This window comes from Heterobasidion irregulare (assembly GCF_000320585.1).
Source record: "Heterobasidion irregulare TC 32-1 unplaced genomic scaffold scaffold_02, whole genome shotgun sequence".
Taxonomy (NCBI): domain Eukaryota; kingdom Fungi; phylum Basidiomycota; class Agaricomycetes; order Russulales; family Bondarzewiaceae; genus Heterobasidion; species Heterobasidion irregulare.
Genome location: NW_009258198.1, coordinates 3061308 through 3083663, shown reverse-complemented (window position 1 = coordinate 3083663; position 22356 = coordinate 3061308). Strand labels below are relative to the sequence as shown.

At 53.2% G+C, this 22356-nt stretch overlaps 10 protein-coding genes across 10 annotated transcripts; 3 read left to right on the top strand and 7 right to left on the bottom strand.

Moving 5' to 3' along the window:
- Positions 1–51: 51 nt before the first annotated feature.
- HETIRDRAFT_244339 (uncharacterized protein) lies at positions 52–333 on the top strand (the record flags this gene model as incomplete). The annotated part of the gene is made up of 2 exons (XM_009544702.1): positions 52–192; positions 244–333. Coding segments are annotated over 2 exons (231 nt in total), but the record flags the coding sequence as incomplete, so codon positions are not given.
- Positions 292–1699, bottom strand: HETIRDRAFT_380562 (uncharacterized protein). The gene has a single exon (XM_009544701.1). The coding sequence runs from the start codon at positions 1646–1648 to the stop codon at positions 383–385; it is 1266 nt and encodes a 421-aa protein (XP_009542996.1). The 5' UTR covers positions 1649–1699; the 3' UTR covers positions 292–382.
- A 233-nt stretch (positions 1700–1932) lies between these two features.
- Positions 1933–4224, bottom strand: HETIRDRAFT_122126 (uncharacterized protein; the record flags this gene model as incomplete). The annotated part of the gene is made up of 6 exons (XM_009544700.1): positions 1933–2027; positions 2058–2342; positions 2401–2517; positions 2577–3050; positions 3121–4019; positions 4136–4224. 6 exons carry the CDS (start codon positions 4222–4224, stop codon positions 1933–1935), a joined length of 1959 nt encoding a protein of 652 aa, XP_009542995.1.
- Positions 4225–4876: 652 nt separating this feature from the next.
- On the bottom strand, positions 4877–6032 carry HETIRDRAFT_380560 (uncharacterized protein; the record flags this gene model as incomplete). Its single annotated transcript, XM_009544699.1, has 5 exons — positions 5823–6032; positions 5608–5767; positions 5362–5547; positions 4989–5308; positions 4877–4932 (listed from the first exon to the last, which is right to left on the bottom strand). Coding segments are annotated over exons 1-5 (741 nt in total), but the record flags the coding sequence as incomplete, so codon positions are not given.
- Positions 6033–6226: 194 nt separating this feature from the next.
- HETIRDRAFT_407920 (uncharacterized protein) lies at positions 6227–7447 on the top strand. The gene is made up of 4 exons (XM_009544698.1): positions 6227–6484; positions 6549–6884; positions 6942–7055; positions 7109–7447. Exons 1-4 carry the CDS (start codon positions 6337–6339, stop codon positions 7258–7260), a joined length of 750 nt encoding a protein of 249 aa, XP_009542993.1. The 5' UTR covers positions 6227–6336; the 3' UTR covers positions 7261–7447.
- Positions 7448–9086: 1639 nt separating this feature from the next.
- Positions 9087–9998, bottom strand: HETIRDRAFT_145690 (uncharacterized protein; the record flags this gene model as incomplete). The annotated part of the gene is made up of 2 exons (XM_009544697.1): positions 9639–9998; positions 9087–9527 (listed from the first exon to the last, which is right to left on the bottom strand). Coding segments are annotated over exons 1-2 (633 nt in total), but the record flags the coding sequence as incomplete, so codon positions are not given.
- A 516-nt stretch (positions 9999–10514) lies between these two features.
- On the bottom strand, positions 10515–11798 carry HETIRDRAFT_407918 (uncharacterized protein). The gene has a single exon (XM_009544696.1). The coding sequence runs from the start codon at positions 11636–11638 to the stop codon at positions 10895–10897; it is 744 nt and encodes a 247-aa protein (XP_009542991.1). The 5' UTR covers positions 11639–11798; the 3' UTR covers positions 10515–10894.
- Positions 11799–12210: 412 nt separating this feature from the next.
- On the top strand, positions 12211–17170 carry HETIRDRAFT_43569 (uncharacterized protein; the record flags this gene model as incomplete). Its single annotated transcript, XM_009543490.1, has 7 exons — positions 12211–12426; positions 12491–12559; positions 12614–12799; positions 12863–15498; positions 15563–16162; positions 16215–16422; positions 16475–17170. 7 exons carry the CDS (start codon positions 12211–12213, stop codon positions 17168–17170), a joined length of 4611 nt encoding a protein of 1536 aa, XP_009541785.1.
- Positions 17171–19160: 1990 nt separating this feature from the next.
- HETIRDRAFT_100250 (uncharacterized protein) lies at positions 19161–19525 on the bottom strand (the record flags this gene model as incomplete). Its single annotated transcript, XM_009544695.1, has 2 exons — positions 19161–19414; positions 19471–19525. The coding sequence occupies 2 exons, from the start codon at positions 19523–19525 to the stop codon at positions 19161–19163; spliced, it is 309 nt and encodes a 102-aa protein (XP_009542990.1).
- Positions 19526–21130: 1605 nt separating this feature from the next.
- On the bottom strand, positions 21131–22296 carry HETIRDRAFT_432675 (uncharacterized protein). Its single transcript, XM_009544694.1, has 5 exons — positions 22199–22296; positions 22104–22128; positions 21928–22018; positions 21461–21751; positions 21131–21356 (listed from the first exon to the last, which is right to left on the bottom strand). Exons 1-5 carry the CDS (start codon positions 22249–22251, stop codon positions 21265–21267), a joined length of 552 nt encoding a protein of 183 aa, XP_009542989.1. The 5' UTR covers positions 22252–22296; the 3' UTR covers positions 21131–21264.
- Between the last annotated feature and the right edge of the window lie 60 nt (positions 22297–22356).

The following is a 22356-nucleotide window of genomic DNA, read 5'->3' as shown; positions in this document are numbered from 1 at the left end:
GTTAGTGTATGCATTCCAAATCACCACATCGGTTGCTTCAGTGTTCACACTCTTTATGTGCAGTTTTCAGATGGGGGTGCATACTCCAAAGCCAAGATGGAGGATGCATATCGGGCTGTCAGCTCTGATAAGCCTCAGGCAAAGCCTACAAAAGCCCTCTCCGCCCTGAAAAGGGATGATGTAGATCTCATTGTCAGTAATGCCGTTCAATCATCTTGCACCTTCCTTTGATGGAATACACAGGTCTCCGAGCTTGAGATTCCTCGACCTCAAGCAGAAAAAATCCTGATAGAGAAGGATGGTGACCTCCGAAAAGCATTACATAGCCTGATTACTCCGTAAAGGATAGACAGATGTATATATGACAATCGTTGTGCTCGATCTAGTCGTGCCCAACGGCCCCAACCTTCACAATCCGGTTCAACGTATCTAGTAAGGCTGTCGTCGACGCAACCTTAGTGCTAGCGCTATTCGCTTGTCTCAGCGGGACAGATGATGCCTTCTCTCTTGAGCGAGGACTCGTCATGCTCAGGCGCCTGGTCTTGCTCTGGAGGTGTGTGCGCGCCTGTCCAACATACTTGCGCGATCCCGGCTTGTGAGGACTCCTCCGAATCAACGCCATCTCGGACATATCCCGCACTGTCGTCTCGAGCCCCACTCCTTCCAGTCCAGAGGGTTGTTCCCCAACGACGCGTGGAGTAGATAACAACTTTGCGGATGCCATGCGGAGAGAGAGATTATCCTGTACATCGGACGATCCAGCAAGAGTGGAAACCATCCCTCCAAAACTGATCATGGGTTTTTCTTGCACAGTAATCTGCCGTCCAGGCTGAGGCTTGACCAAGAAGAAATTGGTTAACGGGGAGGCGAGCGCATACGAGAGACCGGCGTTGCGGTGAGGACGTTGCTCGATCATACGGGAAGAGGGATCGCGGTACTGCTCCTGAACGGAATGCTGAAGGAATGCCTTGCGCACTAGAAGAGCGGAGGCTCGTTGGGCTTCCTCGAAGGGTTCTTGCACGATGATAGCCATGGCCCTGTTATCTTTCGCCCGCGCAGCTTGGGTCTGTTGAACCTGGTTTTTGAGGAACTGCTTGAACTGCGGCCTCTGCGCTCGAAGCTTTTCGACGTAGCTCTCGAACTCCTTGGGGCTCATGGCCATGATATTGGGGACGACTGCGTTGTATGCAGAAAGGGGAGTTTGCTCAGCTGGCTCTGTGTTTTCCACCATCTGCTCCTCGCCCGCTTCTGCGACCCGATCACCCTCCGCAAGTAATTCTGCATCCTTCGTCTTCTGCATCTGTGCCTTCTGTGCCTTCAACACCGCACCATCCTCGGTTCCTAGAGTGAAATCTGAATCGATAACCCAGTCATGGTTCACGGTCTGACGATCCCATATCCCTCTCATCTGAACTTCGGTGCCAACCTCGCTCCACCGTCGAATCCAACGGCTCTCCGACTCTCCAGTACGCCACTCCGTCTGCTGCTCTGGCGAGTCGATGGTTTGGATGGTGATGTATTTATCGCGCTTGCGGACAGACAGGGGGCGCTTGAGGCCCCAGTCCCCGCGGTGTGCGTACCCACCATAGGCGGTGTAGATTTGGGCAACTTGAGGGTCGTATGTCGCGAATTTTGACCGTCGCAGCATCGCCGCGAAAGGCGATGGCGGCGGGAGGGCCGCGACGAGAGCTGACGTCGCTACCGTTGCTGCCATGCTTCAGTGGAAATGTGAGTGTGCGCTCACAGATTCAGCTCTCGGTAAATAGGGCCAAACCGTGACGACGTCAAGTCACGAAATCACCAGATGTCACATTTTTGTCACGCCACTGTCACGGCTCTACAAGATCCTCAAGTTGTAAGCAGCTTTACTGATATCATAATACGCAACAGTGGTAAGTAACATGCACGTCTTCAAGCTTGTTGTTGGCACACTTATGCCCCGCACATTCCCTGCCACAATCCCTCAAGGACAGCTGCAACACCCCATGCCCCCGGATCAGGCGGCAGCCCTCGTACATCTCCCTCCCCTGGATCGTCTCCTTTTCCTTGGTTTATACCGACATATACTGCTCTCCCTAACCTAGCTTTCATGCCTCGTGTGCTTTCTGCACCTTCGCGTGCCCTCCTCACGGCTTCGCTCATGCCTCTATAGAACATTAACGAATCGCCGCCGGCCAAGGCGCTGCAGAATGGTGCAAGTGCATCAACAATCGTCCGATCTCCTGGTCGTGCTGGGGTGTGTTCCGAGAGGGCCTCGAGAGCAACAGATGGTGCGGTGTACCAAGCACCAGTTGAGCGAGTCGGGACTGCGGTCGAGAGGGACGTGAAGAAGATTGCCAGAACTGTGACAATGCACGTCTAGATCAAACTCTCTGTGCAGTGATGGAGGGAAGTACTCACGCGCCCCAATCGTCCCGCCCATACTATCCTCCAGGATCTCGCTGAGCTTCCCGATGAGCTGCGATGGATTTAGTGTCTTGATCTCGAGTTCGCCATCATCCAATGCTTTCAGGACCGCTGAAAACGCAGCTATCAACAATCACATCTTGGATGGATGCACAGGGTGAAGAACGTACCTCGGGCACCAGCTGCAAACGTTTCCCCACAGTCGCCGTCTCCAACGATCGTGTCAAACACCGTCAGCTCCTTCTCGGCGTCCAATGCACTGGCACATGCGGCACGGATTCCAGCCTCCACCATACTGACAGATATGTCTGCATCGCGCCAATAGTTGCCCTCATCGCGTTCATTTCTCGGTACGCCTTGGTCCTCCACATGATGGGCTGAAGTGTGCAATAATTTTTCTGATTCGGCCTCGATCTCCTCGCGTGTAGATAGCCTATCTGTAGGCCACGCTCGTACACCAACCCAGGCGTGGGCATCTGTTGGCGTGTCGAGGAGAGCCAGGATGTCAATACGTTCTCCGCCGAGTTGAATGAGGGTTCGCTGGATGCGAGAAAGATTGAGCAGCGATATAGAAAATCCAGGGGCATTCAAAGAGGTCATATATGCTGAGGAATAGATCCTCCGAGGGTTTATATTATTCGCCTCTGTTCGATATCAAGCAAATATCAGCCACGATGGGTCTGCATATGCTTCGACGAATTCGTCGAGACCTACCGAGTTGTGCCAGTGTGTCATCGAGTAGTGCACCCATCTCAAGCTGCGACATGCCGCCGAGATTGTTCACAAAGAGGACAGTCTCGTCAGTTTCAAGGTATGTCTTCCCGATCTCCACGAATGCCTCATGATCAGTCCCTACCGCACCATCTGTGGAGATCAACACCATCTCCAGCATTTCCGTGATCAACCCTTCAGGTGATGCAAATCTCCCGCACCTCACCCCCGGTTCGTTATGGAGTCCCATACCTACCTCGCACTCCTCCCCCTCATTACCATCTCCTGTGTCTTCTGCCACCTTTTCGATGCTTCGTCCAGGAACGTGACAATGCTCCAAGCCGACCCCGATACTCGCTAGGGCCCCGGCGACGATAGCCTCCCCTAATCTCTTCACATCGTCCAAACCCGCTCCCGTCTCTGCATAGGCCCCAAGCACCTTACATACCAGGATGTTGCCCGCAAGTCCACGAGGGCCGACAAGTGATGGCCCGCCCTCTTCTCGGAGCAACGATACATCGTCCGCGACTACAATTGACTCAACTCGCACATCGGGGTACAGAGCTCGCGCTCGCGCTATTGCCAGCCCAAAGTTGATGCGATCGCCAGTGTAGTTATTGATGATCAGCAGCACGTCTGTCGTGTGCGGTCTCGGGCCCAGATCCGCATCGGATGCACCAGAGGAGGAGGACTTCGCGGCAAGGAGCGCGAGCTCGATGGCGGCGAGGATCTGTCGCGCGCTGGGGCTTGCGAAGATGTCGCCCGAGACGGAGGCCGCGAGCATGCCCCGCCCAGTGTAGGATGCGTGCGCGGGCTCATGCCCCGCGCCTCCACCTGCGATCACAGCAACACGAGCTTGTGGTGAGGGATGCGCTACATAGACAGACTTTGACGGAGCGTGGCTAGAAATCGAGCCATTGCATCAATATCAGTAACGAGCAACAGTATTCATATATTGGGTGGATGTGAGCTGTACAGCTACGGGATGATATGGGCTCTCGTAGTGGCTAGTACGTACAGACGGAGGGTGGGGTTGAGTGCGGCTGCGCCGCGGAGAGATTTGAGGACAAGGCCTTGCGGTGAGTTGAAAACATGCTTGTTCGACATCTTCGTGGTCGACTACCTACGGTCGAACAGCATACATGAGGGTTCTCTGCTTGGTGTGTATATATATGAGTGGCCGTCCCATGACCTCTACTTTCGTCGTTCCATCCCAGGAGTCTACAGGCCAGATGATCAATGACGCAAGCATCCGGACTACTATAAGAACACCCCTCTACTCAAAATAGCGATATGAATGTCCTCCGAGTGCGTATAATATGGTGCACAGAGAATAGACAGTGGAGGCCGCAGCTGCGATGTCATGTCAATGCATGTCAACTGAGCTAACAGACTTCGAAGCGCGTCCAATGTTCCCGAAAAACAGGATGAGTATATTTCGTGAACTCGTGGGAACCGTCAAGGCAGAAGTTCAGTGAGGAGCCGAGATTTACACGGTAAGCTACAATATAAGTAAGCTACATATCCGGAAGTCATCCAGAAATTAACAGGCGTAGGTTAAGGGGAGGAAATACAAAAAGATGGACAGTGTCTCTACACATGCATCAGCATGAACCTGCGTGAGAGATCGTGAAAGGAAAGTGATGATGACCTGACGACATGGACGTCAGATATGCCATTAAATAGCAGTTGGACTCGAGCGGAACATGCGCGCGGGAGAATTTTGTGGGGAAGGTGGAGGGCTACTGGCGCCGCTGCTTGGAGGTCTTGTCGCATGGCGTGGAAGGGATTCAACAGGTCTGGAGAGGAGAAAACCTGAAAGATGGGATGTCTGAGCGGTCTGATCTGTCCAGACATAACGAGGCACTCACCCTTCAACCCGGCCTGCTTCTCGCCCTGCCTTCCAAAACCGAAGGTTGACTTATCCCGGACACCAAATTCGCCCGCGTCCGCCTTCCTACCGCCCAACGAGTCACGGAAGGACAATTTACTCAGGGACTGCGGGGCTGGGGCAGTTGTCGGGAGCACGCCGTTCTTCTCCGCGCGCCAGGCTAAAATACTGCGCTTGGGTTTGGCGGATTCGCGGAAAACGAGGCCAAGCACGATGTTGAGACAACCCACGGAGAAAAGGAAGAATGCAGCGACCAGGGTGAAGTCGTCTACGTGGTGCGACAGTACCGTCGCGCCGATTCTGCAGACATTGGTCAGAAACAAGGAAGTCTAAATGGATCGAGCGCCGCGTACAAGCATTCAAAGATTCCGAGTGCGCCGAGGCCAAATTGAGAACCAAGGACGGGGAAGAAGCGGTCAAAGAAGGACATGGGCCATTCGACCTCGGACAGGATCAGGAAGATGACTTGAAAGATGATGAGGAGGCGGTTGACCACAGCCCAAAACACGCCAGCTGGCTGATTTGGTACTGTACTGTCCCTATTGTTCCATGGCAGGCAGTTAGATCGGTGCTTGAGAGAAAGAAAGCCTGATACGCACTCAATATATTCGCAGTCTGCATCCGACGAGTTCAAACCGGCTGCTGTGAACCTGTTCACAGCTTTGATATCGGTGACCATGACGAATATACTACTAGCGAAGACTAGTATGAGAGAAATAAGGCTCAAAGCGCGAACAACGTTCAGGCCGATGAAGTAGACTATCAGGGTATGGCGGTTAACACAGGCTAACAAAGAGGCGCGAAGGAAACAGACCAGAGCGAGTAGGCATCATGTTGAGAACCAAGTATGAGGAGCAAGGTGTGTGCGAATGCTAGAGAGTCGTGGAGAGTTTAGGCGTCCCAGCACCGAGTGGATTGTTAACAAGTCGTAAGAGTCTATGAGGGAATAACCTAGAGGGGATGGAGGACCTAAGTCACAAACGACAGGGTATAAATGGGCTTTCATGTTTGCGAGAAGAATGCGAAGAGCTGTGCGGGCACGCTGGCTATTGTTGTTTGTCAAGCTCATTGTTCTGTTGAACAACAAGTGCGAAGAGGTCATTAGCGACGGCACACGTGACGTAAAGATGTTTGACACCACGTGGGAAGGAGGCAAAGGTGGAGGATTTCGATGTGTCCGACTCTACCGCAGCGACGAGCGGTTTGCAGGAAATACACAATCCATCGAATAGCATCAGCGCGCGCGCTATATAAAAAAAAGCCATTGTGCAATCGTCCGATAAGTTCTCTTTCTCCCGGACCAGTTCCTCTTCAGCCTCATGCCATCCATGTCGACCGTCGAAGCCGTCGCAGAGCAACAGCTCGCTGACATTGACTTATCTGGATACGATGCTGAGCAGTCGAAGTTAATGGAGGAGAGGTGTATCCTAGTAGACGGACAGGATAATGCCATTGGTGCTGCCGATAAAAAGACCTGTAAGTCTGCGCACATACCCCCCATGCCTGTGCACCGCTCATGGCCAGCACGTTCTGCGTATAGGCCATCTGATGGAAAACATCAACAAGGGACTGCTCCATCGCGCATTCTCCGCATTTGTATTCCGCCCCTCCGATGGCAAACTTCTCCTCCAGCAGCGCGCGTCTGAAAAGATCACCTTCCCCGACATGTGGACCAACACCTGCTGCTCTCATCCGCTGGATGACTTTGCCGAAGAGAAGATCGAGGCGAAGCAGCTCGGTGTTCGCATCGCTGCCTCGAGGAAGCTGGAGCACGAGCTCGGCATTCCGCGCGAGCAGACTCCCGTCGACAAATTCCAGTATCTGACCAAGATCCATTACCTCGCGCCCTCAGACGGAATGTGGGGCGAGCATGAAGGCAAGTTTCTGCTTTGTGGAAAGTCCATGTTCTGAGCTGATAGCGAATCCGATGCAGTCGACTATATCCTCTTCTTGACTGCCGATGTCACCGTCACTCCCAATGCCAACGAGATCCGAGACCATAAATATGTGGACAAGGCTGAACTTCAAGCCATGTTCGATGCATCTGGTTCGTTCAACCTGCATCGTCTTGGTCTGCTTGACTCATTTCTTTTTTGCTAGGTAACTCCTTCACGCCGTGGTTCAAACTTATTGCCCGTGACTTCCTCTTCGGCTGGTGGGATGAGCTACTCAACCGGAAACAAGATGGGCTGGTAGTTGCCACGAGCCTCGATGGATTGGTTGACGGAAGTAAGGTCATCAAGATGGTGTAATGCCTTACATCGCAATAGGCGCATATGTACAATAATTTATTTGTTCTCATTGGGTGAAGAATCCCTCAGCCCTTCTCGTCTTTGTCAATTCATGTCATTGACATATTACACCTTTGTGCCATAGATGGTGTATGCCTTTGTAGAATGATCATATAACCGGAATACATTGCCTATTTTTTTCCGTCTTCGTCACCCGCGAAGCCAAGCAGCCTCGCTGCCTCAGACAACACGACTCCTTTTAACTACTTATTTTTCACAACACAGTTAGAGACAACCACGCGCGTCGGTTCTGTTGCGAAGGGATACGGTGATATCATTGACAGGGTAGGTACATCGGTATCAGAAGCGTAAGCTCTGGAGTCCGGAATAGATGGCATAGAGTATTCAGAATGTAGAGTAAGATACGTCGACGTCGAGATCACCGAACGCCAACATGGAAAGTCAGGTGGTGATATCAGTACGCGGAAACGAGGATAGGCAAATCGGGACAACGAATGGCTAGCGAAGCGTCGAGATCGTCCCCGTGAACGTACAAACTCAGTACAAATAGCTAAGGGCATGTGCGTAAGATTCGTAAATGTAGTCCAGGCGTAGGTGATGCGCTGTCCGACCGTTCACTAAGGTCCAAGGTCTAGGGATATGCGGGGTAAAGAAAGAAGGGATACAAGGAAGAATTGCAAAGGGGGTGATTGAGGAGAACAAGAAGAGGCATTCCTAAAGCTTTTTTTATATCGAAATGTGGCAAAAGTCAAGGGAGTGAAAAACAAAACCTCTTATGACCAGTACAGCTCCTCGTGCCATCATAAACGGAGGCTACTCCGCGTAGGCTGGCGGTGGAGGTCCATTCAGGCCTACAACAGGCACAGTGCCTCCGTTTTGCGGGACCTGACCTCCATCGGTGTGCACGATGACGCCTCCAGGCTGCGATATTCTCCACCGCTTGGATGACTTGTGAGGGCGAGGTGGAGGGGGTGTCGACCCGCTGGCGCTTGCAACGGCAGCAGCTGCAGGCATCTGTGGCGGTGTTGCCGAAGAAGCTTGCACCGGAGCGGTCACAGCTAGGACGGGCCCAGGACTCGGCGGCACGCTGTAGTCCGACGAATAGATGCTGGGCACCGTTGACGTCGCGGATGCCCGTCGCGACCGCGGCGGCATGAACGGATTCGCCTGCGCCGAATGGAGGAGCGGGGGAACCAGTGCCTCCTCGACCGCGATGGGCCCAAAGTAGTCCGCCGTGGGTGCGCCACCGATGTCGTTCGGCGCAAAGTTGAACGTGAGCTGGGAGTGCCGCGAGAGCCGGTTCTCAGGGGCAGCGCTGGCATGTGCAGAGGGCGGACGCTGATGCCCGCTCCCGCTCGCCTCTATCTGGTCCGCGCGGCTGGGCCGGCGTGATCGCTCGCCGTGCTCTGAGACACCGTTGTCGGCCAAGTACGACGTCGGGAGGAGCGGTCCGGTTGAATCGCGGTAGAAGGTCGACGGGCGGGAGTGGTTCAGGCTCGTTGGCGCAGGGGTATGCGGCGGGCTCGACGTAGCGCTGAATGAGTTGCTATTGGAGTGTCCTACAAGACCGTATTGATACGGTTTCGGCTCGCTACCCTGGTCCGATTTGGGACGGCCTCGTGATGGGTATGGTATCACTTCATCCTCCGCGTCCCTCCAAGCGTCACGTTTTCGCCTGCTGTGGGTTGCAAGAATAGAACCGAAGGCACGGGTCAGTGGGTTGAGAAAGGGTCAATTGAACAATAGATGAACCTACATGATGTACCAGAGAAGGCCTACCAGAGCGATGAGCCCGAAAAACCCGCCAAGAACACCACCTAAGACCGGAGCTAGATTGCTCGATGAGTGGGAGGTGCTATCCTGTTGGGTAGTTCGGCTGGGCTGTGCTGCGGCGGATGCTAATGACGCATCTGATGAGGAGGGGGTGATTGTAAGGGTAGAGGTAAGCGCTGCAGCGGACAGGCTGGCGAGAATGCTAGACGTTTGCTCTGGGGTAGAAGACGACGAGGGCGAGGGCGTCGTGGTCGGTGAAGAGGCATCAGCACTAGTTAAAAGACTCGATGAGACGATGGAAGAGGACGCCGACGAGGAAGTGTCGATTTGGCTACTAGCACTCGAGGCAGATGAGGTGGTGATAGGTGTGGAAGAGGAGACGGTGGTGGATGTGACCTGTGTCGGAGTACAGCTCGCGAATAGCGTGAGTGTAGGTACAATCTCCGTTATTATTTCGGTGACAACAACTGGGGATCTAATCGTTGACAGAGCACCTGCAAGAAGACGCAAGAAAAGCACTCAATATATGACTAACGCAGCCGAATAATGGTGTAAATAGATCCCACTGCTCGCAGGCTAAGTCAAAAAAAGAACAGAATACACACCTGCTGCCTGACTTGTTTGCGAGATGGCGGTACTAGCGACACATGCACCGCTAAGCGAAGACAAACATGTCTCGACCGCGAACACAACTGCGGATCCTGAAATGGTCTGCACACTCTCTGGCGTCGAAGTAAACGTGCTCGTGGACAAAATGGTCGTGAACTGGGTCGCGGTAGGAGAAGGAACACATGCCATGCTGGACTGCGCAGTTTTAAGCTGCAGCTATGAGCCTATAGAGGGGACTTGAAAAAGAGACAGAAAAATGTGCGCGGTACAGATGAAGTGCAAGCAACGAAACTGTCTGTGAGCGAGAAAAGATCAAGGTTCTAGTGATTGTAAAGGTCCATGAAGGCCGAGGGAGAAAGAGAGGAGAGATAAAGGGGCCGAGACCTGTGCGCCCCAGCACCGCGACGGTCACAGATCCTTCAAATCCGCCTGTCCAAGGCGGCCTAGCGCACAGCCGCGCACGCGTCTCCCCATCACGTGATCGTCGCGATCGAAAACTCAGTGCGAAGCCTCGCATTTTTGGCATGATTCACGCCTTAGCTGGAATGGCTGTTCGTCCTTCGGTGAACGCGGTCTCTTGCAATCTCACAGAAACATCTCATGCATGAATCTAGTCAGCGTGTTTCCCTGTACTTTATATCCCTCTCCGCTCATGGCGTTGCACGGAAGGGCTATCTTTGCCGCCGCGGGAAACCGGGGATGTCGATCACAGAAGGCCTTCTGGCGATAGCACCAGCGCATGGTGTCTGCATCTGTCGAGAGCTGACACGACGGCTGGTGATGGGACTGGGCAGAAGACATGCTCGACGCCTCAAGAAATGTCTTTCACATGCGTTTGGCTACCAGCCTAAATGTTCGGACGCCTGTCGTAGAAAAATCGATGTGAACGTGGACGTACTGCGAACCACAGCCTCGAGAAAGCAGTAAGGAATTATTGGAACCCATGGGCAGTTATATATGTAGACCTGGATGGACATGAAAGGTTATTAACCCAAAATAGTTGGGCAGCGTCTAGATAAGTATTATACGTCAGTCGAGCTGCTGCGCTCTGTGCATGGCCGACATCGGCTGGAGTAGGTGGTGGACCTCCAGGGGAAAGAACGAATGTGATCCATTACACACTAAACTGAAAGTCAAAGTAATCCCAAAATCAGTAAATGCAAGGCACCTAGAAGTCACCGCGGGTATCGCAACGAGAAATAAACTGTACAGAGAAGTGCGGGGAAGTACCCGTGACTTCCTTCCGACGAGGTTACTTCGACGCCTCGGGGACTGCTCGCTGCTCAGCAGTGGGTGCGGCACTCGTCTTCGATACCTCCAGCATACTCTTCATCTCCACGCTGACTACGCTCGATCGCCTGATCCGTGCCTGCATGTCCTCCCCGATCTCCTCCTCCCAGACCCTTCCCCCCTGTTCAGCCGCGTTCGGCCCAGACACCTCCGTCGAGTCGCGGATGATGTGCCGATCTCGGGTCTTTCGTTTACGGCTTTTTAACGAAGGTGTCTGCGGCGGTGGCTCGATCGGCGCCTTCTGAGAAACCCGCCTCCAGAAGTGTTTGCCCTTGTCCATCATGTATCGCCCCAGCACTTCAAATGGATCCTCCGCGTCGGTCTCGTGCACAGGCCCATTTACGGCCTCTTCATCTAAGTCCGTCCACATCGGCGGTGGCCGCGAGAGCCCGCCGTTCATCATACGACGTTGTTGAATCATGCGTGAGCGGGCGGCAACGCCCAATGGAATGTTAGATTTTCGCTTTCTTGGCTCGAGGTTTGGAAGGGGTGCAAAGCTGATGCTAGGGGTAGATGAGGTAGAGCAGTTTGGGAGGGAGACGGAGGATTTGAGTGTGTGCGCCTCGGACGCTGGATTGCTCGCTGAAGGCCCGATTGACGATGTCGGTGAGGAGGATGAAGATGACTCATCATTGGGGACCGCATTAAAGGAGATTGAGCGTTGTATTATAGGTTTTGGTGTGATTACTGATGTGCGAGAAGCCATGGGCTCGAAATTCGAGGAGCTGACCAGTCAGATCAAAACGAAGGTATGAGGAGGGGGTGCTCGGAGGCGCTGGAAGTGGAGTTAAATAGGGGGTAATGCTGGCGCTATTCACGCGCAGGCTGTCATGCGAGAGACGGAGATGAGGGTGAGTGAGAGTGAGAGGAAAGGGCCGCAAGGGAGGACCGGCATCAGCTGCAAAGGCACATCACGCTCAGCCACTCGTATAATACATTACTTACGTCACGTTAAGCTGGCCGTCTTCAACTCCAGACACATCTTGAGATTTGCCTGTACACCGGTCTCTCGATAGAATTGCAGCGCGCATTCATTCAGGAAATTGGCCTTCATTTGGTCCAGAGAGGTGAGTATCGTCACGCAAATCTCGAATCGCAATCGCACGCATCTCGATCCTGCAGACGTGAAGTGAGTAATTGACGCGTTTGCGCTTGCTTTCTCAGGTTCCCCTCATGAGCCGCTAGTACTTCAAAATGTCTGTATCTCGCGCGGAATCGCAATATGGCCGCCGAAGGTCCAACACCGCCCAGTCCCTCTTCAGAAATTTACCAAGTCCGATGACACCGCAGCCGAAGCTTAAACTCGGCGACTCCAAAACATTGAGCGCTTGGGTACATGATACGATGGAGTCGAATGTCTTGTTGAATCATGCGTGGTGGCCTGGTGTATCGGAAGGAGATCTTATACAAATCACGCCAAACAATCCCGAGAGCAAGGACACTTTCCTCTTCGTTGTTTCCAACGAAGACAGCTCGGCCATACCACAAAGGCAGGTCAGCGTATATCGAACCATTTCTCACTTGATACACATTTGAACCGTCGTTGTGTGATCGGTAGATATCCCTTCCGAAGCCTGTTGCTGAGACTCTCGGTCTGCGAAACATGAGTGAGGTCACGGTGACCAAAGTAATGTCGTATCAGTACGTCGGCGCATGCATAGCTTCCTCATGACTTAAGCAGGTTGACAAGAAGGAGTATCAAGCTGATTATGTAGAGTTTACCTTTCAAGATCTATATCTTGGCCGGAACGATATGTGGAGGCTTGGAGAGCAATTAGTCGGGCAGTGTGTCCATCTCGATCAGGAGATACCCTTCGTTGGCTCTGTTGCTGCGAAAGTCAGCGCTGTCTATGTGAAAGGAGAGAGCGTGAGTGTCTCTGATGAATGAGGTTTAACGCTTAGCATGTCGGTTAACTAAGCGCTTCTTCAGGTATTGAGCGCATATGTCACTTCAAAGACCAAAGCCATCTATCGTTCACTTTCTGCCAAAGTCACCATATTCATCCAGGTCTGTCGTGAACTGTGGGAGTTTGCGGGCGATGGAGAACGTTATAACGAGAAGATTGTCCACTCTTTTCTCCCTGAACTCTTCTCCCGATGGAGAGAGGCAGGGGCGAATCACACAGTGACCGTCGTACTGATATCTCGTGTCTTTTACGATCCCTCTGAGATCAGCTACGCTGAAGGACCCCTGCGGCAGGATCAAGATCGTCAATGGTATAAGGACTTCTACAAGGTCATCATCGACTTGGAAGTTATCCATGACTGGCAGTCTACGCTCGTCAGCTTGAAGGATTCTTTCTGGGATTTTCAGCGCGATATCCTCTTGACGCATCATTATCATAATGCGACCCGTGCAGCAGCGTCTTCGATGCAGGAACCTCCTCTAGAGGCTCGCCTAGTCGGGAGGTTGTCGTATGCACACGATGGTCCTCTCCTAGAGGCGCTCAATATGGGGCTCAACCCGACCGAAACACACTACATCGACCGTTCACTATCCCTTACTGGCTCTTCCACTATTGTCATCACTCCAGGAACAGGCTACTATCGTGTCTCAAAGTATCTCTTACGTCTCACCACGACGCGCTTGCTTGACCAAGGATTTGCACTCGACCTTGTTTCTCTCGCAAAGCCGCCTCTCCACCGCAGTCCGATCTTCTCTTTCCAGGGCGTTGAACCAGAGCTGTATAAGCAAAAGAAGACGAAACGTTATGGTTCACGTGCAATGGATTCTCTGTGGGGTGGTGACGACGGACCTGACGACTGCTTCGATAAGGAGAAGCGAACATTCTGGTGGGAGCCATTTTGGATTGCAGTCAGTTTTTGGGACAAGCAGATGGATCTGCCTTTGCGGCAAGATAGGCAAGCTATCTCCTTTATTTTCTTTGACACCGCTGCTGACATTGTTGCCAGATTTGTTGCCCGAGCCAAAATGCATGAGATTCAAATGCTCGGTCTATTGGATCACGACGTCCTGTCGAGTATCGAGGTTCCATTGTTACCGGATCACTTCGACACTGTACTCGGGTCCACGCAGGAGGATGACTTAGATGCGTATTCGTCTGCCGCAGATAAGTTCGACATGGATATATTCGCTCTCAAGAAGGAACAGAGGGAACCAAGGCTGTCCATCATCAGTCGCACCTCGGGCACATCCTCCGGCAGTGGGACCGTAATTGCCTCATCGTTAAGATCCTCGAACGAAAAGCGGCCAGCGGCGGCCCACAGAAGCTTGAACGCTTCTTCGAATATTCCACCCATTGAGGAAAGCCCCCGACATGTTCACCATGACTTGCCTATCGGACAAATAACGCAGGAACGGCTTCAAATCTTGCCCGCCAGTGGGATGAGCACCTCTCCATCACAGTCATCTATACTATCGACACGTTCCACGTCCTCGACGTCTACAGTCGCGACCTCTGACTATCGGTCCAGAGGAGCAACATCTTCCCGGCCTTCTTTGACTTCGAAGTTGACTTCTTCGTGGCTCTTTAATCCATTCCGCAGTGGACCCAGTCAACCAGAGACATCGCCGATACTTGCATCTGGTGAATCGACACCTGTTGCTTCATCTTCTCGTCCGATTCGTGTACCCGCTTCTTCACCATTGTCCGTCTCAGACAGATCCCTTTCTCGTTCACCCCAGCCCATGGCTATCAAGAAGCCTACGACATCGCATCGCTTGAAGACATACGACGAGGATACTGTGAGAACACATAGAGGATCACCACATGTTGGGTCGCCCCATCAAGGGTCCCTCACACGGTATCTACAGTCACCGATCAACACTCCCCCCCGAGATGAATCCTTTATTGAGAAGCGCCGCAGCATAGCCGCGAGTTCTATCTCGTATCCATACAGTTCTTCATCTTCTCCAGCTGTGCGCCAAAATCCTTCGAGTCCACATGTATCTGTGTCACATAGTCAGGCTTCGCTCGCCCGGCGATGGCAGCACATGTTCCCCATCCCGTTGTACAAACACGAAATCAAATGGAAGTCGATGGTCACTCCCGGATGTCTTCCGCTCACGACTGAACAATTTCCGTCCATGTCCGAGCTCGATTCATCATACGACGTCTTTTCGTACGATTTCGTCGTTGATCCGCCAGCACGTTCCTTCCTTGTTAGGCCACCTCATATTCAGACCAACAATCCCGAGGAGATCCGTTGGGCATGGGCCCTGGTCGTCATGCGCGGTATGATAGCCCTTCGGTTGGCTCAAGGGTTCCAGTTCGTGATACGATCGCTGCATGCCCCAGAACCTCAACCTCGTCCACTCCGCAGGTCCAAGTCATATATATCAGACGATGATATGACGCCCAAGCCTGCCGGAGCGGCAGAAGCGCTGAGGTCACAAAATGATCCCGTGTATCTCAGCATGAGCAATGAAATCCATCGAATCTCCTATACGGGAGAGGCTATACAGGTCAGGCGCTATGTGCGTCGGATGCCCCCTTCTCAACCGTTTGAGTACCAGTGCCTGATATGGCCGAAGTTGGGTGTTGGCTATACGAAGCTCGATACCACATTTACTTCACATGGGTTGGAGAATTATGGGTGGAATAGGTCAGCGGAGCAACTCATGATACTGTTGCGACTGGAGCACTGATGCATGATGTTTCATGAATAGGCTGGATATGCTTGTCGCTGGATACGAGCATCAGTTCAACGAATCTTTGCGGTACTGGCGCACGCGGTTCCTCGTTGTCCCCACACTAGAGGAGCCAACCATCTCCACGGGTCCAACAGGCGAAAAGTTGAACGAAGAGGAGGTGCGCATCCTGGGCATGGAGAAACTTGCGGAGATGTTCTCTCGCATACGGTGGCAACCGCCAGATGAACGTGGAACGCCCTTGCCACCTATTCGAATTTTACCGACGGATCTTGGCCCCGCCGCAAGTGTGCTAGATGAACATCTTATGAACCAGCTTGATGAGATCCACTCGTCGGGCCCGTTGAAAAAGAAGATGAAGAGTGAGCGGGATATCGAGGATATGTCACTATCGGCCATTGCTAAAGCCATGCGGGAGGAGGATGGGCTGCAAATCAAGGAGCATCGATGGCACAGGCAACGATATCCTGATTCATTTATAGGATCAGAGTTCGTCAGCTGGCTTGTGCGGGAGTTCAGCGATGTGTCTAGCCGGGATCAGGGTGCGGAATGGGGAATTAAATTGCAAAAGCAAGGCCTATTCGAGCATTGTAGAGGGCGGCATGGGTTTTTAGACGGGTGTGTCTTCCTTTGAATTTTGCAGTGTCGTGTGAGAACTGAAAGCCTATAGGCATTACTTCTACCAGCTCAAGGGAGAGTACGCTGTTGTATCGACCCCCAGAGGATGGTTCCGACCCCGACTGACCACGCAAATGTCGGACGACAATCATGTACGCTCAGGTCATTATCCCTCTAGCATCCCAAGGCCTTTCATCAAGAAGACCATAAAAAGGCTCATATTGAGTCAAAGGATAGTCATCGACATCGACCCCAATAAGGTAAATACATACATCAGGACAAAACTTCGTCTCTTTCTTACATAGTCTGTAGAAAAGCGATCAAGCAGAATCTCTGGTCCTCCACCACGATATCATGCATAACGCCTCGACTGTCTTCCACTTTGAACTGCATTGGATTGGTACGACTGCACGTTGCATTGAAGATCTTCTGCGTCAATGGAGTCGTACGATCGAGCGTCATGGACTGCGACTCGTTGAAGCCTACGTCACCCAAATAAGCGAAGTTGCGCTGACGAACCCGTTTCAGTCTTGCTACCCCATTCGCCTCGCTGTCCTACCACCCATCGTCCCACAACTCGAGAAACGTGTGCCCGAAGGTACCCAAGTCACCCGTTATTTTGAATATGCGCTCCTCCGAAAGTTTGGCTTCGTGCTTGATATTGAGGCTGCAGAATTGTACCCGCCGAACGTCGACGCCGTGTACTCGTACCGTCGGGCACCCTTCACGTACTCCCAGTTCGTTCATCGCTCTGGCGTTGCATTTGTGCAGGTTGTCGGGGGTTCGCAGGGCTTCTTGTTCCTGACAAATAGGCTCATGCGTCCGGGACGTATGGGAGCAAGTCCATCCGGGAAGATCAAGGACGCGAAGCCCGCAGCCGCTGCAGAGGACTTGCGGATACGGTTACACAGATTTTGTACAGATAAGGCGGAACTAATCAAGTTCTACGATGAGGAGCTAGCACTGTTGCCACTCATGCCAGAGGAACCGCCCGCATTGTCGATTTAATATCGCTTTTCCCACTCGTATTGATCCCAGTTTGTCCCTTGCGCAAGTTTATTTGCCAAATCTCATCTTCGCGTCTTCTCTAAGTAATCACACGGACGAAGGTAATCAATGTCGCTCCGTAATTAGTTACAGTATTCAATGTTGTGTGCGATGAACGCGTGGACAACGAGCGGGCCGAACGTCACGAGAGATTGCGCCAAAGAGGCTGGGTGGTAACCCTGTATAACACATAAAGCGGGACGACGACGTGCACATGCAGAACATCCAATCTCGTCTAAGATGCTTTCCGCTGCACCGTCACGGTTGTGGCCACACAGACAAAGATATCAGCCTATCACGGCCCCTTCACACCAGGAGATACAAAGCAACGATCATCAGGCAACAGCTGCAAAATTGCATCAAAGCAGAAGTCCTCACCTCGATCTAGACTTCCCAACCTTGGGTCCACTGGCATATACGAACAATCCAAGAAATCCACAAACGGCAACAAAGTTGCTTTGATGTCGACGGAGTGATTCCATGATTTGGTCAAAGTATTTCAAGATGATGCGCCGAGAGCAAAAGTGCACAAAGGGACCCTAGCTCTTTGTTTCATGATGAAAGGCTTTGGACGTTAGACGCCCAGGCGACACTAGGATGAAGCCCTGCAAAACGCGATCGCGTGATAACGTATTCCGCAACTTCAGCATACTAAGGTGGTGGGAGAAGCTTGATCGCATGTGTCTCCAAGCCAAATGGCCAGGCGTTGCAGAAAGCCCTTTGATCGGTTTTTGGATGTCTGATACACCAGTGAGTTTCAGGAGACAATCGTCCTTGATTCCTGTCCCGGTTCACACTCACAAGGCAGGAAAATGCACGAATCTAGACATAAAGGAACAAAGAGGCCGTAAGATGTTGAACGTGGAGATCCTAGGTACAAACATCTGACTCATAGAACAAAAAGAACTTACAATGTCTAGAGGATAAAGCTGGATCGGAACACACCGGTGCCTGGCGAACAAGTCAAAGAGAGGATTGTCTGCTGAGTTGCCGAGTGCTCTCTTGAATCGGGATTGTAGCAAAGGCCATAACGAGGCACTGCAGGGTGGCGCACATATGGAAATAGTATATAAAGGGTGGAAAACAGTGAACATAATCCTCAGCGAACGAGTACTCACTACCACGCACCGATATCGCCGTGACATCCCCTCGACTTCTGCCATGTCGCAAGACTACCACCCGGCCGAGTGCACTACATTACCCAGCAGCCTTCAACATCGTTCGAGTGAGTACCTCGAGCTACCTTGCATCCGTCACGGCTAGCTCACTATTATCCACGGCTCCCGACCATCCGCTCGCAGCACCGGGTGTGTACCTACATTCCACCCACAGTGGTCTGCTGAGAAGATGGACACACTCTGCCGGTCTTCCCTGTTCGCCTCGAACGATGATCCTACCTGGTATACCTCGGTGGCCCTGTATCGCATCAGTACAGGGAAGGCTCTTAGGAAATATCTAGTGCCGAAGAGCGATGCGTGGGCTGGAGGACGACTGACGCTCACCATAACCTAGGCGTTTCGTCGGATCAGGTAGCGGCGGGGGTCAGGTCCGACAGCGCCATGCACGACAAAGGGATAGAGCCAGACTCGTTCTTGAACGGTCGACAATTCAAGAATGGACGTATGCCCACTCTCACCTCGATTGATCACCCGTCGGACCAGTCCACGAAGTGAGGAGGCGTACTACTAGGGCGCCGAATGGGTCGGGCAAGCTTGTTATCCCTGGATTTCTCCGATGTTCATGCACCTTTCCTCCTCACCATCGACGAGGCCGCCTCTACACGCGTGCGGTGAGAGAGTTGCAGACCAGTGGATTGTTGTGGATGGGTTGGGGACAAACAGAAAGCAGGGTCCCGATAGTCATGCAAGGCATGTGGGCACACCGCCACTCTCTATACTTGATTGTTCTTAGGCGCCGCGATAGGCATCTCAAATCCTAGAACGACAGGAGGTCAGTATCCCGCCGTCTGGGAGAGAAACAGAGAACAGGTGGGAGAGAAATACGAGTTTGGCCCACAGAGCACAGGTCCGGGAATGCGCGCAGCGCGGAGGCGACAGTCGGGGTGTCCATAGTGGATGGTGAAATTGGCATCTAGAAGGTAAGCACCGAGCCCCGTTTGTCCACCTCCAGTCATGTACCCCACTCTGCCCTGTCCCAAGATTGACGAGAACGGCGCGCTGACTCCATCTTCCCCGCTATAGGTGCCTGCTCGCGGGAGTTAGCGTCAAAGGGCCCAGTTGGTAGCAAACACGCTGGATCACCGAGACCCTTGTTTCCTTTCACCCGATGCGCCCACCGAAAGCGGACGTGGTACATGGTGGGGATTATAGTCCCTTCCCAGACAGCTCGCGTGGATCTCCTCCTTACCTAGCATGTCGCCCACGAGACGCATACTCAGACATGGTGCACCGAAGGCTCCGAGCGTCAGCGCATGGTTCAATCTGACAAGTTTGAAGAATGCATACCTAGCGCAGCCTGTCGATACGAGCCAACACATACACCAAGGAATGACGCGGTACCGCGCACCCCGCAGCACTTCGATGACCCCTCGTACGCGTCTGCTGCACACTTGCCGCTCAGCAAAGGAGCCAACCAGCTCATTCCCGTCGTCCACCGTGACCAGATTCCTTATACACATAGTCTATTCGCCCTTGACAGGATCCGCCGCGGCCCGGAACATCAAGTCGACCTCTGGGAGAAGGATCAGCTTCCCTGGCCTCGGCCTCAAGCCCAAACACCCGTCGTCCTACCCAGGTCTCCATGCAGCCATCCATTGACATAGCGTCGTTACACCCATTGAACCCCGGGCCTAGCGGGACGCCGACACTGGCCTATCGCACTATGCATATGTCAAATTCGAATCTAACAATTGCCCATAGTGCTGGATGCGCTCAATATAGGCAATTGAAGCCCTCCGCCTCCGACCGCACTAACGTGGTTGTCGACGCAATTGCTGGAACCTCGAACTCTGGTTGAGGGTCGGTTGAAGGTGGTTACGTCATTGAGAACGTGGAAGCGGCCCAGTGGGGATGTGCATCTCCTACGGGTTCGATTGAGCCGCCGCGGACTGGTCATTGACACACGCACACCTACCAAATCTACTGCTCTGAGGTGGATTCAGGGAGCTCAATACTCTACTAGGGAGGGGAAGCATTTACGACAGGAGGAAGACCCACTAGCGAGACACCCTTCCACACCCGAAAAGCACATGTAGAGTGTTTGGCCCGACCTGGTCGACACACAGCTTATCTCAGACCGCCAGCTGGCCGAACAAGCAAAGCTGGAACACGCACGGATGTACCCACAGTACAGATACAAACCCCGGAAGCGCGGTCCAAAGGGTGCGGTATGGGGCACGCGAGCGTCAAGGCGAGCAGAAAGGTCATCCACCTCGTCGTCCGAGAGCCCATCGCTCTCGCTAGCCCGCGAAGAACCGCGCTGCCTGTGGCCGGCGGGGAGGAAGCGTGGAGAATGGCGTATGCAGCGCTCGACGCGAGGTTGTACAACTGAAGAACATCTGGCGATACGGTATCAGATCGGACAGGGCAGGAACTACTGACCGTGCGCTGCACGGCAAACACCCAAGAAATTCCATAACGGACCGTCGACATCCGGCATTTGGAGACGCGTGCGTGAGTCGCAGAATCGGGGAGCGGGCGGCGTGCGCCTAGGAAGTGCAGGGGAGCAAGATGCCAATCTGGGGGAATTTGGGGGAATACAGGACAAGCAGAACTACGTTAAATACAGGCTGATCAGTGTGTACGCACCGTCTCTTTTGTAGTCGTTTCGTACAGCAAAAGACCTTTTTCTGCTTTGCTCCGCGCGCATATACTCAATCTGGGTGCGCATAGATCATCAACATAGCAATTAAGCGCTACATCGCGCATTCCACGTTTGCGCAAGAACCAATCAAGGCTCGAGTTGGTTCGAAGTATCCTCCAATTATAATTATGATAGAGTGGGGGTGAACAGGGCGTGCAGGAAGAGGTAGATGTATGCGAGTGCGTGCGAGAATCGGAAGATGGGACGAAAGACAATCAAGTCGAAGGTCGATGTCATGACACGTCGTGCGCGCTGACGAACATGTCCCGCCCGTTAGCGCGCACCGAGCGGCGCATGGGGTCGCGCGAGAGCGGTTTTCGCATATCTACAGAACAATGAGCATCCAAAAATAGACATCCAAAGATAGAATGAACACAGAAACGGAAACGTAGTCGACAGTACCGACAAGGGGAGGAGGGATCAACGCACCAAACGCATCCTCCTCATCCTTTCCGGCAACTCCCAGCCCCAGACTCCCGTAATACTCCCTCACGCGGCGATACACGCTGTACCCGAGCCCCTCATACATCCCGATCGCGACCGCGTTCGCGCAACGTACGTACAAGTCAACGAAGAAGCCGCCATACGTCTCGTCCGACACGCTCTCGAGCAGCTGCATCATCTTGCGCGCGAGCGCAAGCCGGCGATACTCAGGCGCGACGGTCAGTGCTGTGACGTGCCCGTGGTGCTCCGTCTGAGAACCCTCGGCTTTGCCGATCACTGGTCCGATTTATGTTGTCCCCGACATCGGTGGGCCGAAGAGGAGTTCAATAGGGTGGACGGGTGCCAATTGTATAGGGAAGAGCAGGCGGGGTTGATAGGAGGCGGGAAAAGAAGGGGAGTGTGGGTCAGACAGACGGGTGGGTGCGCGGCGAAAGGGTGGGTCCGTCACGCACCGTATCCCATGAGGCGCCCGCTCGGGGCCGTCTGCACGCAGCACAAATCCGGCCAGCGCCCGAGATAGGTCAAGTAAAACGGTACCCCGTACTACGCACAGTGCATCCAGCGCGCGGGTCAACAGAACGACAGAATGGAAGAAGTCGCAGGTGGCAGGTGGGAGAGAGGGACACACAGTTTCCGTCCATATGTCCAGGTTCCTGCGTGCGCGTGCGTCAGCGGCGGGCACACCTGTGTTGCGAGGTGATAGACAGGAAGACGACGACTCACACGTTGTTGAATTTGAACATGTCGGTCGCACGGAAAGGACGCAGGACGCTCATTTTTTTTGTATGTATGTCGGCGGGAGGAGAGGAACTCGAGTGAGGAGAGGTGGTAAGGCTGAGAACGGGCGCCTACGGGCAGCACTGGTAAGACCGCTTACGCTT